General features: G+C 60.3%; 1 protein-coding gene and 1 long non-coding RNA gene across 4 annotated transcripts; one reads left to right on the forward strand and one right to left on the reverse strand.

The window, feature by feature from the left end:
• Positions 1-5,335: 5,335 nt before the first annotated feature.
• LOC116148366 (uncharacterized) lies at positions 5,336-9,051 on the reverse strand. Its single transcript, XR_010378038.1, has 2 exons — positions 8,775-9,051; positions 5,336-6,908 (listed from the first exon to the last, which is right to left on the reverse strand). It is a non-coding gene; the product is annotated as an uncharacterized LOC116148366 (long non-coding RNA).
• Positions 9,032-20,323, forward strand: PTBP1 (polypyrimidine tract binding protein 1). Of its 3 annotated transcripts, none has more exons than XM_031436853.2 (14): positions 9,032-9,169; positions 11,583-11,613; positions 14,490-14,565; positions 14,699-14,871; positions 14,955-15,101; positions 15,177-15,347; positions 15,434-15,719; positions 15,803-15,880; positions 16,501-16,649; positions 17,737-17,770; positions 18,157-18,249; positions 18,333-18,549; positions 18,680-18,757; positions 18,845-20,323. In XM_031436853.2, the coding sequence occupies exons 1-14, from the start codon at positions 9,162-9,164 to the stop codon at positions 18,975-18,977; spliced, it is 1,674 nt and encodes a 557-aa protein (XP_031292713.2). In that variant the 5' UTR covers positions 9,032-9,161; the 3' UTR covers positions 18,978-20,323. The 3 variants fall into 3 exon arrangements, with proteins under 3 accessions (XP_031292713.2, XP_064335678.1, XP_064335679.1); XM_064479609.1 differs by lacking the exon at positions 9,032-9,169 and adding an exon at positions 9,870-11,127; XM_064479608.1 differs by lacking the exon at positions 15,803-15,880.
• Positions 20,324-20,379: the final 56 nt, after the last annotated feature.

Raw genomic sequence — 20,379 nt, forward strand, 5'->3', positions numbered from 1 at the left:
TCCTGTCCCCATCAGCAGTCACCCCCACCTTCCCCTGACGACCAGGAGCCCGCTCCCTGTGTCTGAGGACTGGCCTGTTCCGGACGCCTCACATCCATGGAGTCACACACTGTGTGTCCTTCTGTGTCTGCTTCTCTCCCTGAGCATCGTGCTCTCAGGGGCCGTCCACGTGGGAGCGGGTGTCAGGGCTGCTCTCCTGTTCGTGGCTGAGTGATGCTCCTGTGTGTGGAGGGACCATGTGTGTCTCCATTGTCAGCTGGTGGGCTTTTGGCTTGTTTCCACCTTTCGTGTGCTGTGACTCACGCTGCCATGAATATTTGTGTCCCAGTATTTCTGCGGACACAGCTTTCATTTTCCTAGAGTAGAATTCCTAGGGTAGAATTGCTGGACATACAGTGACTCTTTTTCATGCTTTGGAGGAAGAGCCACTGTCTTCCACAGCGCCTGCACCATTTCACCTCCCACCAGCCGTGGACGACGGTGCCTGCCTCCCCCCTCCCCCGTCCACACTGTAAGTGCCACGTGGACAGTGGCTGTCCTCGAGGGTGGGTGGCGCCGTCTCTCAGTGGTCTGACTTTCATTTCTCTCATGATGTTGAGTAGCTTTTCATGTGCTTGTGGGTTGGTTGTCCACCTTCTTTGCAGAAATGCAAAGGAATTTGGAGCCAGTGGCCTCGGCCCCTTTCCCTCTCCAGCTGGTGCCTTCACCCAGAGCCCCTAGGCTGAGCACCCAAGCAGCCACCACCCCCCGGCCCATCGAAACGAGAACAGATTGGTGACATGGTGTCTCCACTGCAGGAAGGGGAGGCTTCTGTGCAAACCGTAGCACAGAATGCCAGCTGGTGTGTTCAGACCAAGAAGGGGACGGGCCAGTCCTGTCCCCAGGGTGGGCCATCAGGAGCCCTGAGGCCACCTGAGCCAGCTGCCCCGAGACACGCCATCAGGTGTCTGTTTCCCGCTATAAACTATTGATGCCGGTGATGTCACCACCTCCATCTCATGTGTCACCTACTGCAAAACCAGAGGGCTGCTCCCCCGCCCCGCCCCCACGTCCTGGGGTCCCTCGGCCTGCCTCCTTCTGCTCTAGGATCCTTCTAGCATTGGCTTCTTCCCAAGATCTCCACGCCTGTCAGTGGGGGCCTGACCTCCAGGAAGCATGGCTGCAGAGGCCCGAGCTTTCAGTTTAACTGAGCTGACACGGTGCTGGGTCACCCTGTGGGGAGCCATCCCCCTGCAGGTCCTGGGGCCCCAGAGAACGTGAAAAGCACCAGTGGGTCTCGGCCGGGCCCCTCAGCTCAGAGCATCCTCTGTGGGGCTGTCCCCAGCTCTTGGGGTGTAGAGCAGCCTCCCTGGGCCCACCCATTCAAAGCCAGGAGCCCCCACATCGCGACAAGCGCAGATGTCCCCAGATGTGGCCCCATGACCCTGGAGCAGAATCCCCTCAGGTCAGAATGGCTGCTTCATTAGAGTCAGCACTGGGCTTCCACTTGGTTTGGCTGTTTTAGGGCAGGTCTTCCACCTGCCCAGGATAAGAAGCCAAGGTCTGGACAGGCGGGGGACAGAGACTTCCCAGAGGGTCGCCAGCTGGGTCTGGGGGCTCTGTTCCTCAGTGAGGGAGGAGGTGGGTCTGCGGTCCCCTTGGTGCCCACGGCCCCATGACCGCGCGGATAGGCGGGCAGCAGGTGACCAGATGGCCTCGGGATCGCGTCCAGCCCAGCTCATGTTCCCTCCACATTGAGACATTGTCCTTTTCATAAACTTTTCAGGACCAGCTGCCCTCCTGTGGCTCCACGCTGGCTCCCAGTTCTCGGAGGCAGTGAGCTACCTGTGGCCATGGTGACTGTGACCAGGAACCACAAACGACACCAGTCTCTGCTCCTGTAGGCCGGGGCCAGAAGGCTCAGGTTGGGGTGTCAGTGGTCCGGCTCCTCCTGGAGGCTCTGGGGCCGTCTCTCAGGGGCAGCCGGCCACCCTGGTGGTCACGTCATCCATCTCTTCCCCCAGTTACATGGCTCTCCCTGTGGGACCGCTTCTCCTCTTCTCAGAAGGACGTTGGCCACTGTAGTAGGGCTGCCCCACTCCCGGGTGACTCATCACAGCCAATGACATCGGCACACACCCTGTTTCCAAATGAGGTCGTGTCCATGGGTGCTGGTGGGCAGGACACAGGTGTCTTTGGGGGACCATGATTCAACCCATGGCAGGGTCTGGCGGTTCCCTCCTCCGAGTGCTGCTGTCCCCGCAGATGAGATGCGACCTCCAGGCGAGGCCCCAGCCCCTTCCTGCCTTTTGCACCCCGGCTCCCTGCTGCGGCCCCGCTCACGGGTTTATCGCCCACCTTCCCGAGGCCTGGGCCCCACACACCCAGTGATACAGACCTGTGTCTCTGCCCCAGCCACCTGGTAGGAAGACCCCTGGCCCCCTCTGCTAGGGTGGTGCTGAGAACTTTTCCAAGGACGACAGTGTTGGGGGGGTCGACCCCACCGTGGAGGAGCCAGCAGCTGGGACCCCTGGTGTGACGAGTGAGGAGGGCACGTTTCCTCTGAGGCCATCCCTGAACATATCGCCCCAGGGCGATCGCAAGGAGACTGTAGGCAAAACCAGACTGGAGGCGCCCCACAGGACACCCAGCCCTGGTTTCTCACGACCGTCCGGGCACCCACGTGAGGAGGAATGGAGAAATCACACAGCCCGGGGGCCTGAATGTCATGGGCCCAGGGCAGAGAGGACACAGGGGAAGACAGGGTGAGAATGTGGGGAGACGGGAGCCCTGGACACGTGGGTGGAGCAGTTGCTGTGGACAACGGGCTGGTGGTCCCTGTAAAGGCTGAACCGGGAACCACCTGCCACTAGGCAACGCCACTCCTGGGGTCAGTTCCTCGATGATTGTGTCATTCCCTCCACACTCACCCCCAAAAAAGATACTCTGCAGTCCTGACCTCCAGTGCCTGTGAGTGAGCCCTTATCAGCAATAAATAGGGTCTTTAGTGAGGTGATCAAGTTAAAATGAGGCCCTCATCCAACATGACTGATGTCCTCATAACAAGGAGAGATCAGGACACAGACCACAGGACACACACAGAGGGACAGCCACGTGAGGACATGGGGAGAAGACAGCTGTTTACAGCCTGAGCAGAGGAGCCTTCAAGGGAACCAGCCCTTGACCATGGACTTCTGGCTTCCAGAACTGCAGGAGAATAAACTTCTGTGGCTTCAGCCACCCCCTTGTTTGTGAAGTTTGCTACAGAGGCCACTGTAAACTACTACAGATTCATTGGAAAGAAATGAAAATGTACATGCAAGTAAAAACCTGTTCACACGTGTTCACAACAGCTGAAGAGTGGGAAGAAAAACACAAGTGTCCATCAACATATGAATGGTAAGTCCAATGTGATAAATACATATGTATGTATGTGTGTATATGTATGCATGCATGCATGCACGCACGCACACTGTGGAACACCATGCAGCCAGGAAAAGGAGAGCAGCCCTGACACCTGCTCCCACGTGGACGGACCCTGAGAGCACGACGCTCAGGGAGAGAAGCAGACACAGAAGGACACACAGTGTGTGACTCCATGGATGTGAAACGTCCAGAACAGGCCAGTCCACAGACACAGGGAGGGGGTTCCTGGTTGTCAGAGGCTGGGGGGCAGGGGGTCGGGTGATTGCCAATGGGGACAGGCTCCCCTTTTGGGGAGATAAGAACGTCCCCAAGTTAATTTTGGTGATGGCTGCACAACTTGTGAATAGACTAAAACCCACTGAACTGTACAGTAGAAGTTGGTGAACTGTCCCAGGCAGGAATTCTATCTCACTGAAACTGTTTAAGGAAAACAACATTCCTTTGCTGTTCAAATGTTTCGGACCCAGAGCACTCGGAGCAGCACTGAGCAGACCGCCCCAACTCAGTGCCCCATCCTCCCTCAGGAGGGCAGAGTCTCCTGAATCCGGGATGTATTCCCACTCACCCTACAAATGCCACATCCTCACGACGCCCACCCTGGACAGGGGCTCCTATGCTTGGTCTCCTGCCTTGCGGGCTGTAGCAGCAGCACCGTCACCTGTTCTGACTCTGGGGTGTCTTCAGTGCCCTGCAACCGGCTGGGACACTGCCTCTGCCAGGGGCATGCTGTGGGGACACAGGGTGGCCCCAGAGTTTTGCTGGACATCGCCAAGTTGTGAGTTCGTGTCTGAGTGCTTCCTTCGCCCATCCCGAAACCGTGTGTGCAGCCCAGCCTGCCCCACCGCACCACTAGGACCCTCTGCCCTTAGTGCTGTTCCCTCCACTCACCGCTTTGGGATCACATTTGCTACACCTCCGCCAGGAAGCCCTCCTTGATCCCATAGGGTCCCTGCAGGGCCCTGCCCCATCCTCCATCCTCCAGCACCTCTCCCAACACACAGATACAGCATCCGTGAGAGGACCCACAGTGTGGCTGGATCTCAGTTTTGTGTGCCCAGTGCCAGCCGCAGCCCCCGGCAAGCATGAGGGCTCGAGAGGCTGCGCGGGGCATTTGGGAAGCAGCGGCTCTGGTCCCGCAAAGGGGTACAGCAGAGAAATGCACAGACGCAGCTGCCCCCTAGCCTTGCCCACTGGGCCTGCCGTGACCACAGCGCTGCCCCCGGCTTGTCAGAAGGCAGCCGCCCTGGCCTGTGGCTGCTGAGTGCTCGAAACCTGGGGTCTGAACGGTTCATTCCATTTTGCTGCAATTAACGTGGATTTAAATAGCCACCCAGGGCCAGTGACGCTTCCCTGGGTGGTCCAGATTCAAAGTATAGCAGAGTCTTACTACTCCCAGCTTCAGTGTTTGTGAATTCAGCTACTCCCTGAAGCTTATTTGTATTTATTCGTGAAAAAATTTTTAAATTGTCCATCGAGGCTCCCAGCACTTGTGTGGTCATTCCGGGACACGCCATGGCATCCGTGCCCAGGCGAGGGGAGCCCAGGCGGCTCTGCCCTCTGGATGCTGCTCAGGTTGGAAACCAGGGTCCTCTTCTTGCTGATTTAGTGCCCTGTTTTCCTCAGTTAGTGCTTTTTGTGGGAGAGTTTGCCCTTGCAGTAGGTCCCCAAGTGTCCCTGCGCACAAGAAGGCTGTGGAGTGCCTTTGGGGGGTCTGGCAGACACCATTCTGCAGCGTTGACACTGCTGAACCGACAACATGTGCTCAGTAAGGTGCCTTTAAGCAGAAAATGGGTTGGTGACATTGTGACCAGAGACTCTTGGGAGACCCTGATCCTGCACTTACCCCAGGAGCTGTGATTCCCTTTTTACTAGCCAGATGCTTGCTGTGGGCGTTATGGACCCTGACTGTGCAAATAATGAGAATCAACAGTATTTTCTAAGTAGAACTTTTACTGAGCTGCACCTTCCACGTCAGCTAAACACCCCAATCACAAAGCACTTCACACATGGGGTTCCTGAGTCCCCAGATCCAGAGAACGTCCCAGGGCCCCTGGCAGCCTCCGACCTGCCCTTCTCAGCCCCTGACCCCGGCAGTGACCTGCCCCCAGCCCCAATCTGTGGCATCGTTTGGTGAGTTTTGCTTGGTCTTGAACTTCGTGCGTGTATGTGGAACAGAGGTCTCCCTGGCTGGTGCCCAGGATTCGTCACAGCTGCGTGGTAACCCACTGTCCGGACCCTCCACACAGGGTGTCTCCATCCTCTGGGCACCGGTCTCCTACTCAGAGGATCAGAGTTGAAACAGGAAAGCATGCAGGGAGGGCCCTGCTAAGCTCCCAGGGTGGGGATTGGGCTGGGGCTGGGGTTAGGGTGAGGGGTGGTGCTCAGGATGGAGAGACAGCTCCAGCCCCAGGCAGGACCTGGGGACACAGTGGGGGAGGGGGGAGGCTGGCCTGCTGGTTTGAGCAGATAAGGTTTGTACGTTGGCATGAGAGCCTGGGGCTGGGGGAGGGGAGGGGTTGCACCCTGATGGGGTCGCGACGGGAAAAGCCTTGACCAGGAGAATTCAGGGGAAGGATATTGGGGAACACCCCACCTTGCAGGACAGCGGTCCCTCTGGGAACTGAAGGCTGGGCTGAGCAGAACCTGTCTGGGGTCATGGAGGAGGGGCTCCCACCCTAATGAGGGGCAGGGGAGTCAGCTGCTCCTGGATGGATCCCATCAGGCGGTAGAAGACAGACTCAGAGGTGAAGATTCTCAGAGTAGAGTAAACCCTTTCAGTTCTGCCCGAGCTGGGCGAGGAGGGCAGGGCTCCACTTGGAGGGGCTGCGGGAGCCTCTCTGATGCTGAGACGCCCAGATCAGTCCAACAGAAATCTGGACAATGGGTCAGAGAGACTGGGAGGCCTAGAGGGGTTGGAGACATACAGCCCACACCCACCTGCCCTGGCCCCTGGCCTCATCTCTCACGCCTGTAATCAAGGCAATGAATAAACAAACACAGGAACAAACATTCTGAAACTATTCAGCCATTTCCATTCGAAACAGGAGGGGAAGCCCATGGGGAGGAAGATGACACAGGCTTAGCGCAGCTCCTTATTTTGACAAAGGGGGAGAAACAGAGGCACCTCCATCGGATCAAAAAAGAGAAACAAGACCCAGCCTCCAACCCCTGGGGACGCTGGATGCTGGCCCTCCACCCTCATTTGGCCCCCCCCAACCTCCTTGCTCCTGCCACAGAGAAGTATCCTTTTCAAAATTCTTTAACAATTGCAAGATGATCACACGCCCTCGTTCTCCATCAATCATTGATGAGAGGCAGCTGGCTGGCAAAGCTGGGGCGAGCAGGGTGCAGACAGAGGAGCTGCTCCCCCACCCCTGCAATCGTGGAGGGCCTGCCAGCAGCTCTGTGAGGCTGGTCCCGGTCCCAGGGGGGTCGTGGTTCGACAGGCGGCTCTTGAAACCATGTGTCCACTTCCTGACCCCCGAACCTGGAAGCGTGATGTCCTTTGGGAAAAGGGGGTTTGCAGGTGTAAGGGCCTGGATTATCCCTGTGACCTCTAAGTCCACGTGAGAACAGAGGCAGGGACTGGAAGGGCGGGTCCACAGGCCAAGGATACCAGGGCCTAGGACTGGAAGCCACAGGAAGGTCCCGCCCCCAAGCCTCTGGAGGGACAGGGCCTGGATGACACCTCAGTTTCGGACTTCTGGCCTCCAGAAGTAAGCGAGAATAAACCTGGCTTGTGGCACCTGCAACGTGGATTCTGGTGAGGGTGGGGGCTGTGTCCCCCCTCCTGTCCCAGCGCTTTCTAGCTGATCAGCTTATAGTGAGGAGCTCTGTGAGCAAGAAGGAAATCCTCAACCCTTCCAGGGAGGCTGTTCTGAGGAATGGACCCGGGGGCAGAGGCCCCAAGTTAGGGAATGAGAGAGGGAATCCTGCAGGTTTAGGGAAGAAGCTTCCAGAAGGGTGCAGCCTTGCAAAGGAGGCCTGTGTACCTGAGGCCAGCAACCAGCAAAATGGCTGGAGACGTGGGGTCTGTGGGGCCACAAGGTCAGCTTGAGGGTTCACACTGAGCAAGACAGGAGCCCTGGCAGGGCCGTGATACCGTCCGACCAACCGTTTACATCCACTCTGGGAACCAGGCGGAGGGTCAGCTGCCCCTTCCTCTCCCTCTGGGCGTCTCCAACCATCCTCCCCGCTGTCAAGGGGCCCATCCCTGGCACCAGTCACCAAGGCAACCGAGATGAGCAGCTGGCCCTGGTGGTACCCAGAGAGAAGGCCGATGGGAGTCCTGGAAGGAGCAAACCCACAGGAATGTGAAGGGGATTCTCCTAAATCCGCCGGGACATTCCTGATTAGCCATTCTGGGGCAGCAGACGGCCTCAGGCGAAAGCGAGGGCCAAGGGCCGCAGGGCGGGAGGCGCCCCTAATCCGAGAAAGCCCTCTGGCTCGGGAGCGGCAGACTCCTAGGCTCCCGGGCTCCGTCCAGGCCCGCGGGCCCGGACCGGCGTGGTTGCCACGACTCCGCTCCCGCTAAAACCGACCTGAGGGGCAGGCGCACTGGCCTCACCTCGATTTAGGGACACGGGAAGTGTCACAGGCTGGGGCAATTAAAAAGCCCCTTCAGCCCGAGATGTACAGCAAACAGTGTTCACTCCCGTTTCCTCTATTGAACGTCTACTCCACGCTGGGAACCGCGCCAGCCCGAGATGCCTGTCACCTCTTGGGTGCTTCCAAAAGCGCTGGGGGTCCACATGGCCACTCGGCCTCCCAGGCTCTGGCCTGACTCTCCCCACCCAGCCTGCCCCGAATTCCCGGCCCCTCTGCCGAGGGCACCCCTGTCACCACAACCCTGTAGCTCTTCTGGGAATCAGCGTTCTCCAGGATATGTTCGGGGAGTTCTGCCGCTGCGACAGAGACCAGACCCGACGCTGGGCGTCCCGTCAACCTGCTCAGTTCGCGCCGGGCCCTGTGCGGGCATCTGCGCCCCAGGCCTCAGTTTCCCCATCCCTGCAGTCAGGGGAAGGGACCGTGCTCAGGCTTCACTAAGCTGGGGCGAACGAAGAACAGTATGGAGCGGCCACTGACACATCGTGCTGCCGGCTTGGTGCCCAGCAGGGGAAACAGCCCCGGTACCCCTGAGCCGCCGACACTTTTCCGCGTGCTAACCTAGGAGTAACATCTGAATTCGAATCAGACTTCTGCCAGATGCCCACAAGCAACATGGAGGCCTGTAGGTTTCCTGCCCAACTCCAAGATGGCGGCGCACCTCCCTTTGCCCTCACGGCCGAGGTGGAGGTGGACACTGCCCGTTTGCAAGATGGCGGCAGCCTGGGGGAAACACGCTTCCCGCCGCCCGACCCGCCACGTACCCACTCTCAAAATGGCTTCTCCCACGCAGGAGGGTAACTCGCCCACTGGCTCGGGCGTCGTCACGTGGTTTCACCGTGTCTCTCCTCCCCAGACTTCCCGGGTCGTTTCCACCTTGAGCCCTGACTGACGGCCGTATTCTCCAATGGTCGCCTGCCATTCTTCTTGATCCCACCCCCTCGAGGGGCCTCCCACCCATTGGGAGGCGCTGGCGAGGTCCGGCGGTTCTCGCCCCGCCCACCTTCACGGCGGGAGCCAATGGGCAGAGCGCGCGGGGGACGTGTTCGGGCGTCTCCGCCATTTTGTGAGTCTATAACTCGGAGCCGTTGGGTCGGTTCCTGCTATTCCGGCGCCTCCACTCCGTCCTCCGCGGGTTCCCTGTGTGTGCAATGGACGGGTGAGTAGTGTTTGTTCGCGGTCCCCGCCGCCGTTCTCGCGCTCCAGCCTTCCCCTCGACCTCGTCCCGATCTCCTCGGGGCGACGGTCCCGGCGCGCCGCTCCCTCCGCCTCCACCTCGGCCCCCGGGCGCCTCCGGTGTTCTTCCCGTCCCGGCTTTGGGCCCGGGCGCTGCCCGGGGAGAGGTTCCCAGCGCAGTGAGGCGGCGGGGGTCGGTGGGGGGGTCGACAGGGCCGAGCCCTGCCCGCTTCCGGTGTCCACGCGGCCCGTCCCGAACGCACGCGGCGGCCGCGCGCCCTTCCCACTTCCTGTCCGGGCCCCGCGCGCACGCGTCGCCCTTGGCGTTCTGTGTGGCACCTCCGGCCCCCTGCACGGCCTTGGCGCACTGCGTGTGGCCCTTCCCGCGCCCGGTAGCCCCTTCGCGCGCCCCGCCGGGACCCCCGCGCGCGTGCGCGGCCTTTCGAGGTCCCGTCTGCTCTGGTGCGCGTGCGCGGCCTTTCCCGCCGCGCGGACTCTGCCCTGGGCCTCCCCCGCCCGCCGCCGGCCCGGGCGCGGCCGGAGACGCCGCCCTCCTACCCGGAAGGGCGCGGGCCCTCCGCAGCCCCGGCCCGCCCGCCCGCCCGCCCGCTTTGTTTCTGCCCGGCCGTCCGGTGTGGCGCCCCCGGGCGCGGTGCCCCGGGCGCGCTGGGGGCGGGGCGGCCCCGGAGCAGAATCCGCTCCCTGGTGCGGAGGTGCCGCGGGAGCTCCGCCGACCTGGAGTTGGGAAGGGCCAGGCCGCGCGGGGCTAGGTCTCTGCCCAGGGAGGGTTGCACTTTCCGCGTTGCACTCAGTGAAGGTTTTGAGGCCTTAGTGGGATCATTTCTGATCGGGAGCTTTTAACAAGCTCTTCCTTCCTCTGCTTTTCTGGGCGCGGGCGGACGGTTAAAAAGTGCCCGGAGGGTCACGTGCTTTCGGTGCCTCGGGTTTGAAATGATAGGTTTCAGGATGAATTAAGGCCAGCCTTTTAGAAAAATTGCTGCAGCAAGAGGAACTTGATCTCCTCGTGGTCTGCTTTCCGCTTCGGCTTGGATGGACTTACCGGAGAACCCCTTCCGGAGCCAGCGAGCGGGGGGCGCTCAGGAGCCCTGTGGGGGATCTCGACGGGGGTGGTGTGTCCTTGGCAGTCCGGTGCAGTTCTCGGGTTTTTTCTCCTTGAACTGTTTTGAGGGACGTCGTCTCCCCAAGACGCAGTTTGGGGCGCCGGGTCCCCTCTGCAGCCTCTGTAGGTGGTGTGGTTACGTAGGCAGCCCGGCCTGGCCATGCGGGAGCAGGTTCTGTTCGGCTGCCTTCTCTTTGGAAAGTTTGAAAACGTTTTCCGAAAAGGCCATTTTACGTAGAGCACTTCCTGTGTTTGAGGCCCTCCCTGGGAGTTTGAGGCTGCGAGTCGGCCTGGGTTAACAGTTGGGAAACTGCATGCTTTTCATTCTTTGTTTTTCTGAGGTTTTTTGGGGGGGGGGCTCAGTAGGGTTTTTAAAGTCCATTGACACTAGCCCATGAGGTTTTTGTAGGGGAGGGGTGGAGGTCCTTCAGCGGAGGCAGTTGGCGAGGATGGTGCAGAGCGGGCTAGGGCTCAGTGCCCCACGGAGGAGCCGAGGGTCCTGGTGCCGCAGGCTTGCTTCCCTGAGGGCTGGAGGGGGAATCCCGCAGGCAGAGGCCCCAGGGTTGGCTTGGCTGGGTGAGGGGGCATCGTGTGACATCGTGGGAGGCTCTGGTCATGGGTGGCCAGGCCTTGGTGACCAGGTGATTTGATGAGGGGTGTTGCTGGGTAAGTTCTCTTTCTGGACGTTTTCTGAGCCATTAGGACATCGCCAGTTTGTTTGCCACATAGAAGCCCTCGGAGGGCTCTTCTGCTGGGTGCTAGGCGCCCCGCCTCCTGCAGCGCGGCCCTCAGCGGGAGAAAGTCCAGTCACGCGGAACCAGGTTGATGAGTAACTCACGTTAATCGTATCTGGTCGTTTCCATCGTGCCGCCCCTCTCGTCCCCCTACCAGCCTGTCTTCCCTTCAGTAAACATTCCCTAAGCACTTCTCGTTTCTAGAAAGCAAGCAGAAGCACTTGAAGCTTAATAAGCATCAAGTGTCTCTCCTCGGGGTTTTGAAGAGGGGGGTGGCTTTGTGGTGGGACAGGTCGGGGGGTGGGGCCGGGGGCCTGCCGGGGGAGGGGAGCTGGAGGACAATGATGGCGCCTTTTCAAGCTGAGACGAAGTGGACGGCAGCTCACTTTCCTGCCCAAAGCTCTCCAGTTAGAGGAGGCCTCCGATGGAGGGACTGGAGGAACCCACACTGGGCTCTGGGGATCCAGGCGGGGCCGGCCCTCTCGCCGGCTGAGGTGCTGTGGGCTCCCCTACCTAACGTTGTTCTTTTCTCTTCTCTGCAGCATCGTCCCAGATATAGCAGTTGGTACAAAGGTAGGCACTCACGACTGACTTCCTCTTGATTGTGATGACCCTGAGGCCCATCAGCTCCTGCTGCAGAGCTCGGTGCCTCGTCCGCCAGCGGTCCTCCGATGGCATCCAGTTTGCATTTGGGCGAGGGGAGTCGAGGCCGGGTGGGTTGGGTGGCCCCTCGGCAGTGAAGGTGCTTCAGGCTTTAGCTCATGACTCCTCTGCCCTGCTCTGGAATCGAGAGCTGACCAGTCCCGCCTGGACCACACAACTCACGGTTTGTGGGGTGTGCAGGGGGGCTGTCTTTGGTTTGATGTGGAGAAAGTCAAAATCTGTGTGCACCTCAAGCTGCTTGTGGGGTGAGCAGTGGGCTTGGAGAATACGTGGGCGCTCCGGGGTAAGTGGAGTGCACTTCTAATGACGCCCTTGTCCGGGTAATTTTTGTTCTGAAAAGTGGTACGTTTTTTGAGGTAGAGAAAGTCAGGCACTCTTCCCTCAACGCACAGGTCCTCAAGTGTCCTAGACGATGAGGGCGGGGGCGGCAGGAGTGCGAGGGGAGGCAGGAGCTAGGCTCGCTGCCTGGGGATGGGACAGCCGTGCTGTGGGAAACACTGCTGCTCAGCTGGTTGACTCGGCACTGTCCTGGCTGTGGTGGGGGTCCCCTTGGGCCCTGTTCCCTGAGCTTGCTGCAGGTGGCTCGGGTGTCCTGAGCAGGCAGCCAGCTGGTTTCTGGTCCATTGGCTGTGGGGCCGCTGTGGGGTTTCAGTTTTCCCAGGTGGAGTCTTGTCTTCTTGCAGTGTCCACCCTGATCTTCCTGCAGATAAAACCTGCTGGGAGGCGGGAGAGGGACTTTAATCTAGAGTGCTTGTAGAGTCACAGAGATTCTGCTCCCTGCTTTTGTGGGAGCCAGTTTCCCCGGGCTGTGGGTCCATCATGCTCCCTGGGGACCTTTGCTCCCAGGATCAGACCTGCACAGGATGGAGACCCTGAGGCTCCCTGTGCCCTGCCCCCCAGCAAGGCAGCCTGGGTCCCACCCCCCGCCTCCAGTTCAGAACCAGCTGTGCTGTGAGAGAGGTTCCCGAGTGCTGGCCTGCAGTGGGCACGTGCAGGGCTTGTCCTGTCTTCTGGAGTAGGGAGAGCCCGGCCCTGTGGCCTGCCCTCCAGCCGGTGGTCCTGGTTCTGGTGGGGTCCTCACGAGGCCCGGCGAGGTCTCAGTGCATGACCTGCCCACACCCCTCGGGGTTCTGCCCTCCCTGCGGTGTGTCTGGGCCCCAGTGGGCCGTCCATTTGAGCTGCTGGTTTGGCCTCCACCTGGGGTCCCTGTGCTCAGGGCTGGGAGAGGTGGGGGCAGCCAGGCCAGGATGTGTGTTAGAACATTCCTGTCAACTGGTTGAAGATTGGTGCCAAGGTGCCTTTCTGAGGTTGTGCATCTGTGTATGGGAGTCACGTGGGTGCGTTGTCCGTCATAAGGGGTCCGCGTCCCTGAGGGGGATGGGGAGGGGACAGTCAGGGCTCTCGGTCTCTGAGCACGGAAGGCACGGTCCTGCCCCTCAGACCTGGGGTTTGGCTCTATTCTGCCTGGTTTCCTGTGTGGCCCTCTGTCCAGTCAGGGGCCGGCCTGGTGCCCTGAGGCAGGTTGGCAGGCTGGACTGGTTGGTGGTTTTTAACACTTTGCTTCATTTGTATCAAAGTCCCCCTCTCAGGCAATCCTAGATTGTGTCCCAGTCGTGTTCTCTCCTGGTCTGAGTGGCCCCAAGTCTGAGCCCTGCAGCTCCTTCCGTGCTCGGGCGGAGACCTTGCTGCAGGTCAGGGCTGGTGGCTCTCCGTGCGTAAGTCTGAGCCGGGGGCCCATGAACTGCAGGGATGCTGAGGGTGGGAAGCTGGGGGTAAGGAGATGCTCACTCGGCCTGGGTCTGGGTTCAGAGTCATATTCGGCAGGTAACCTGGTAGTCGGGGAATCCTGTGACTCCCAGCGTTGTGAGGCCATGCCTGGTCTGGGTGCTGATGATCGGAAGGGCTACAGGAGGTTCTGGGCCTGGATCGCGGGGAGGTGGGCTCCCGCCCAGATGGAACATTGCTGCTGGCCGTCTGGGGGAGGGCAGAGAAGAGGTGTCCTTGAGAAGGGACAAGTTGGAGGAAGAAGGGGGCAGGCAGGGAGGTGGTTCTCCTCTGAGAGCTGGAGGCCCAGGCTGGGCCGGTCTTTCCAGGTCCTCGTGTTCTGGCCGGGTTGGGAGTGGGAAGCCCTACCTGCACCACGGACCCTGTTTGAGGAATGGTTCCCAGTTCCCGGTTGGGGAGCCCCTGCCCCATGGGCTCTAGCCCTGCTGTTCCTGGGGGCAGGGCCCCACCTGGGTCTGGGCTCTGTTCTCCCTGGCGGGAGGGACGCCTGCCTGTTCTAAGCCCAGGCTCCAGCTAATGATTCAATTAGATTGAGGCTAATGAGAAAACACATTGTTTCTGGAAAGAAGACTGGTGGCTGGCGTCGCAGGGAGTCCTCACCCTGCCGCCGGAGAGGCAGTGTTACTGGTGGTCAGGCTCTGGTTTCCTCCGATGGCTGGAAAGTAGGACAGGCTCCTGCAGCCGAGCCGGTGGCTGCAGTGTGACAAGGGGGCTTTGTCCTGTGGGCTGGGACAGTCTCGTCGCGGGTGAAGCACAGCCCGGGAGTGGCGAGCTTGAGCCCTGTGTCCAGACAGGGAAGGTGGAGATGGGGCCACGTGCCAGTCCACCCCCCCCCCCCCCCCCCCGCTTCTGGAAAGCCCCCAGGCTACGCAGGTAGGGGAGGGGCTGTGTTGGGGCCTGGGCAGGACCAGAGGTCCTCGGGGGCGGGGAGGACAAGTTGGGCATGGGGTGGCTGCAGCCCAGGGCCCTGGAGTCCCACTTAGCCCTCCCCTCTCTTGCAGCGGGGATCTGACGAGCTCTTCTCTGCCTGCGTCACTAACGGCCCGTTTATCATGAGTAGCAATTCGGCCTCCACAGGTAACCACCTCTCTGCCTCTGTGACCTCAAGCCCTGCTTTCCTGGGAGCTGGGCAGGGGGAAGCTGATGCCAAGGGGGGGTTACCTCGCTTCCCGGGAAGGCTTTGGTACCACTTGAACCCTGTTCCCCGCAGCAAATGGAAACGACAGCAAGAAGTTCAAGGGGGACAGCAGGAGTGCAGGCGTGCCCTCCAGGGTGATCCACGTCCGCAAGCTCCCCAGCGACGTCACCGAGGGGGAGGTCATCTCCCTCGGGCTGCCTTTCGGGAAGGTCACCAACCTCCTGATGCTGAAAGGGAAAAACCAGGTACAAGGCTGGTATGAGGCCCACCCCTGGGGCAGCGGGGCTCCATGGTCTCGACCTGGCTGACCCCACCCTGTGTACACTAGGCCTTCATTGAGATGAACACGGAGGAGGCAGCCAACACTATGGTGAACTACTACACATCAGTGACGCCGGTGCTGCGGGGCCAGCCCATCTACATCCAGTTCTCCAACCACAAGGAGCTCAAGACCGACAGCTCTCCTAATCAGGCGGTGCGGTGCCCCTCGGGTGCGGGTGGGGGGCAGCGAGCCTGGGGGCAGCGGGACTCAAAGCTGTTCCCCCCACAGCGGGCCCAGGCAGCCCTGCAGGCTGTAAACTCGGTCCAGTCAGGGAACCTGGCCTTGGCTGCCTCTGCTGCAGCGGTGGACGCTGGGATGGCTATGGCTGGACAGAGCCCGGTGCTCAGGATCATCGTGGAGAACCTCTTCTACCCGGTGACCCTGGATGTGCTGCACCAGGTGAGTGGGTGGGTTTCCCTCAGGTGGGGCTGGGGCTGCAGGGCCCACTGCCTTGGCGGGACCCACCACATGTGCTCTTCCCTCAGATCTTCTCCAAGTTTGGCACCGTCCTGAAGATCATCACCTTCACCAAGAACAACCAGTTCCAGGCGCTGCTGCAGTACGCCGACCCCATGAGTGCACAGCACGCCAAGCTGTCGCTGGACGGGCAGAACATCTACAACGCCTGCTGCACGCTGCGCATTGACTTCTCCAAGCTCACCAGCCTGAACGTCAAGTACAACAACGATAAGAGCCGTGACTACACGCGCCCGGACCTGCCCTCTGGCGACAGCCAGCCAGCGCTGGATCAGACCGTGGCCGCCGCCTTTGGTAAGGCCGCGCGCCCAGGAGGCGGGCCCGGGAGATGTGCCGTGGAGGCCTGGGCGCCACCCTCAGGTCTGGTGTGTTTCCAGGTGCGCCAGGTATCATGTCCGCCTCTCCGTATGCAGGAGCTGGTTTCCCTCCCACCTTTGCCATCCCTCAGGCTGCAGGTACTCAAACCCCCTACTCCACACTGGCTCCGCACGTCCGCTCTTGCGGGAGCCCCCCCTTTCTGGGCACGGGCCTCTGGGTCCCCATGGAGCCTGGACAGGGCAGCTGTAGGCCAGGCCGGGCGGAGCCCCAACTAACCCAGCAGTCTCTGGTCTGGTTCCCTTCAAGCCACGAGTGAGGACCAGCGCACACGCTTGGAGGGATGTGTCCCTAGTGGGTGCGGTTCAGTGGCCCGGTAAGCGGAGTGGCGTGAGCCGGGCGGGCACACCCAGGAGTCCCTCCTGGGGCCTGGGGGCCAGGCGCTCTCCCACCCACCCGCGTGACAGTCCTAGCCTGCTGCGTCCCGCCCTGCGTGCCGTCTGCATGGTGAGGGCCCCCGCATGTGCGCCTGGCTGAGGCGCCCGCGGGGCCGGAGCTTCCTGTGCTGTTTGGCGCATGTGGACGGGTCCAAACCCAGCACAACCTGTGCTGTGAGGACAGGCGCTGCGGGCCACGGGCGGGCATGGGATCGAGAGCGACACCACCTCCAGCGTGTCCTCGTGCATGAGGGCGGCCTGGCCTCGTGTCTGCCCTGTGGGAGAGGGGCGGGTTGCTCACTTGGCCGCCTCTCCCTCCCCAGGTCTCTCTGTTCCTAATGTGCATGGGGCCCTGGCGCCTCTGGCCATCCCGTCGGCGGCAGCGGCAGCGGCAGCAGCAGGCCGGATCGCCATCCCTGGCTTGGCGGGGGCAGGGAACTCTGTCCTGCTGGTCAGCAACCTCAACCCCGAGGTACGTGGCTCCTCCCTCCAGGCCGTTCCTCCTGGAAAGGCAGGGAGCAGGGAGTTGTGCTCCCAGGTTCTAGTGCAGGCTGAGCCCCCCCACCTGCCTCCTGGGCGCTGGGGGCCTAGCGGTGGTGTCACTGTCCTCTCTGCGCTGGCATCACTCCCTGCCGCCTCCTTTCCCGCAGTGCTTGGAGTTGTCCTGTTTGCCTCAGCACCTCAGTGTACGTTTCTAACTCCACAGCAGTGAGAGCTGGATTACTTGGTGCAGGGAAGCCACCTTGGCATTTGGAGCCCAACAAGCCTCAGTCTGCAGAGGCCTGCAGGCGCCTCTGGGGAGGGGCGCCAGCCACAGTCCCTGAGGTGGCAGGAGGGCCCCTGCTTGTCTTGGGGGACAGGTTCAGCTTGGGGTACAGGGGTGAAGTGATCAAGTCTGAGAGCAGTTCGCTCCTGGAGGACCGGGTGTCCTCTGAAAGGAGCTGCTCACGCCTGCTGACCAGCACCGGGACTCAGCCTCTGAGCCCTGTCCCAGCTCCTGGCAACACTGTCCACCGACAGCCAGTCCACATGCGCCTGGCCGGGAGGCCCCAGGAGGCTGGCAGCAGCCCCAGGAGATAGGTTCTGGAGGGCCTGGTTACGGGGAAGCGAGCAGGGCGGCAAGGGGGCGCCCTCTTGCCGTCCGCCCGCCCAGCGCGTGGCTCGTAATGTGTGTGGTCTTGACTGATGGGACAGCGTGTTTTCTTATGTATTTACTGACCTGTGTTTTTGCTACTTTTTTTCTTTTCTCCCCTTCCCCTTTCCCAATTTTTTTTCTTGCCCTGATCCGGAATTTCTTTGCCAACTGACTGCACGGTACTTCTGCTTCCTGTTGTTGCTTGAAACAAAACAAAACCATAAATAAATAAAAAAAAAATTCCCCCTCAAACCCTGCTCTCCGGAAACCAACCTGCCCTTGAATATTAACATCCTGACAACTTCATCATCCATCAACCTGCACGCCTGCGGGGCTGCCTCCTCGTGGTGGACGATTGGCAACTCGCCCCCTGACCTCTCCCTTTCCCTGTCCCTCCGCTGCCTTGCTCTGCTGTCCTCTAAAGAGAGTCACACCCCAAAGCCTCTTTATTCTTTTCGGTATGTTATCGTTCACACTTTTATTACCTTGTTTTCATGTAATTGAGGTTGTTGTCCTGCCCTGAGGTGTGCTCGTGAGGTCTGGGCTGCGGTTTGCGCACGTCCTGGACCTGAGCATGCACTGCCCCGCATGCCGTGGGCAGTAAGTGTGTGGGTAGCATGCAGAGGATGGTCGTTTGGCACTTGGCCTTTTCCTGGAGTTTACGGCTTCTTTGCTGAAGGCAGCCTTCCTGGTAACTCCCTGTGACTAGACGCAGGTGCCCAGAGGCAGAATAAGCAAACCTTCGGGAAGAGCCGGCCCTGTGCGGGGTGTGTGGGTCGTGGGGGCTGGCGGGAGGCAGCCGTGGGGTCCGGGGGCTCAGTGCCCTGTCCCCGTGCTTTTGAAGGCGTGTACGGTGACGTGCAGCGGGTGAAGATCCTGTTCAACAAGAAGGAGAACGCCCTGGTGCAGATGGCCGATGGCAGCCAGGCCCAGCTGGGTAAGGGCGGCTGCGGGTGGGGGCTCGGGGGGCGGGGCAAGGCGAGCACTGGGGGCCTAGGGTCACGTGTGTCCCCTCGCCAGCCTTGAGCCACCTCAACGGGCACAAACTGCACGGGAAGCCAGTGCGCATCACGCTCTCCAAGCACCAGAATGTGCAGCTGCCCCGCGAGGGCCAGGAAGACCAGGGCCTCACCAAGGACTACGGCAACTCGCCCCTGCACCGCTTCAAGAAGCCCGGCTCCAAGAACTTCCAGAACATCTTCCCGCCCTCCGCCACCCTGCACCTCTCCAACATCCCGTGAGTGCTGCTGCGGGGCTGTCCCTCTGCTGTGCCCCAGGAGGGTCTCAGAGCCCCACTCGGCCCCCGCTGGAGGGACGGGCCTTGCCCTTTCCGGGCAGGACCTGGGACTCACTCCTCCTTCCCACAGGCCCTCCGTGTCTGAGGACGACCTCAAGATGCTCTTCTCCAGTAATGGCGGGGTCGTCAAGGGGTTCAAGTTCTTCCAGTGAGTAGAGCCCCCCCCCCCCCCAGGGTCTCCAACCTGCGTCCCCGTCCGCCTCCCCGCCCCTCACTGCACACATTCCATCTGCAGGAAGGACCGCAAGATGGCCCTGATCCAGATGGGCTCGGTGGAGGAGGCCATCCAGGCACTCATTGACCTGCACAACCACGATCTGGGCGAGAACCACCACCTGCGGGTGTCCTTCTCCAAGTCCACCATCTAGGCCCCCAGGACCAGCCTGCCAGGTGCCTGGCCACAACTTCCGTCATTCCAGAAAAAAGCCACTTTAAAAAGCAGCTGAAGTGACCTTAAAAGACCAGAGATTTTATTTTTTTAAGAGAAATCAGTTTACCTGTTTTTAAAAAATTAAATCTAATTCACTTGCTCACCTAGGGGAGATGGGGTGCAGTCCTTGCCTGCACCCCCTGCTCCCCGCCCCTCGCCCGTGCCTTCTGCAGCTGCGGGGTGCGTGCTCCCAAACCTCCACGCGGCTCTCTCGTGCCTTAAACCCGCTGCTCTGGCAGGGCCTTCTTGGGGTAGCAGGCGTGGAGGGCTTTTGGGGCCCAAGGGGCCAGCCTCCGCTGGGATCGTGTGCCTGGTGTGGCAGGAGGCTGAGCGGCCAGTCTGGCCGACACCCCGGATCCTTTAATCAAGTGTGTGATTCTCCCCCCAAGTCCCAGGGCGAGACCCCAGGGCATGCCCCTGGCGCTTCGGCTTTGTTTTCACCGGAACCTTTGTATTTCGCTTTGATGCAGCTGCAGACTCTGTGCCTAGCAATATTTCCAGTTGACCAAATATCCTAATCTTTCTCATTTATATGCAAAAGAAATAGTTTTAGGTAACTTTTTATATAGCAAGATAAAAATGGTATGAGTGTAATCTAAAGTTTCTCCAGCAAGTATGACCTTGTATACTGTTATTTTATTCCTTGTAACGAAGTCGCAGGGCAGGATCCAGCCTCGGGGCAGACGCCGTGGCCGGCTGGGCGGCCCCCGCATGCCTTACACCCGACGGTCCTCGGTCAGGGAGGACGAGCGCTCTTCAACTTTCAGGGTTTCTTTTTTCCTGCAAATTTTGGACCAAAGTTTTTTTTTTTTTTTTTTTCTTTTTTGTCTGCCTCTAACGCTGGGACCCCAGGAGCTGGGGCAGCCGCCCTCCGGTCTTAACTGCCTCGTCCTGCACTCATGGGTCCAAGGGGCTCCCGCGCACAGGCCCCATGCTAGCCAGCCCTCCCTCGGGGTCTGGGCCCCGAGTTTCCATGTCGGGTGGAACAAGGGTGTAAATATTTATAATTTTTTATACCTGTTGTAAGTCACAAGGGGCAGCACACGCGGTTTTTTATGGTGACAGATGTATATTTTGATAACAGCGGTTACAGGCTCAGTGTTGTAAGGGGAGCAGGCAGAGTCCACTGCCCGCCGCCAGCTTGTAATGTGGAGAGAACTGAATTAAAGCAATTTTATAACAACTCCTACCTTTTCCGTAGGCTCTTTTTTCCTGGCACATTGTAGAAGGCAGCTGGGCCAGTCTGTACTGGACTTTGAATAAACTCTCTGTACCTGCACCTGATCTCCCTCATTGGGCTTGTTTCACTGCTGTCTCTCCTGTGAATTCAGCTGCTTTGT

This window comes from Camelus dromedarius, chromosome 27 (genome assembly GCF_036321535.1).
Source record: "Camelus dromedarius isolate mCamDro1 chromosome 27, mCamDro1.pat, whole genome shotgun sequence".
Classification (NCBI taxonomy): domain Eukaryota; kingdom Metazoa; phylum Chordata; class Mammalia; order Artiodactyla; family Camelidae; genus Camelus; species Camelus dromedarius.

Bases quoted from the DNA above. Each gene is read 5' to 3' on its own strand.
- PTBP1 (XM_031436853.2), top strand. The intron at 15,102-15,176 runs GTGCGGTGCCCC...TTCCCCCCACAG, and splicing joins ACAGCTCTCCTAATCAGGCG to CGGGCCCAGGCAGCCCTGCA. The intron at 16,650-17,736 runs GTACGTGGCTCC...TGTCCTCTAAAG, and splicing joins TCAGCAACCTCAACCCCGAG to AGAGTCACACCCCAAAGCCT.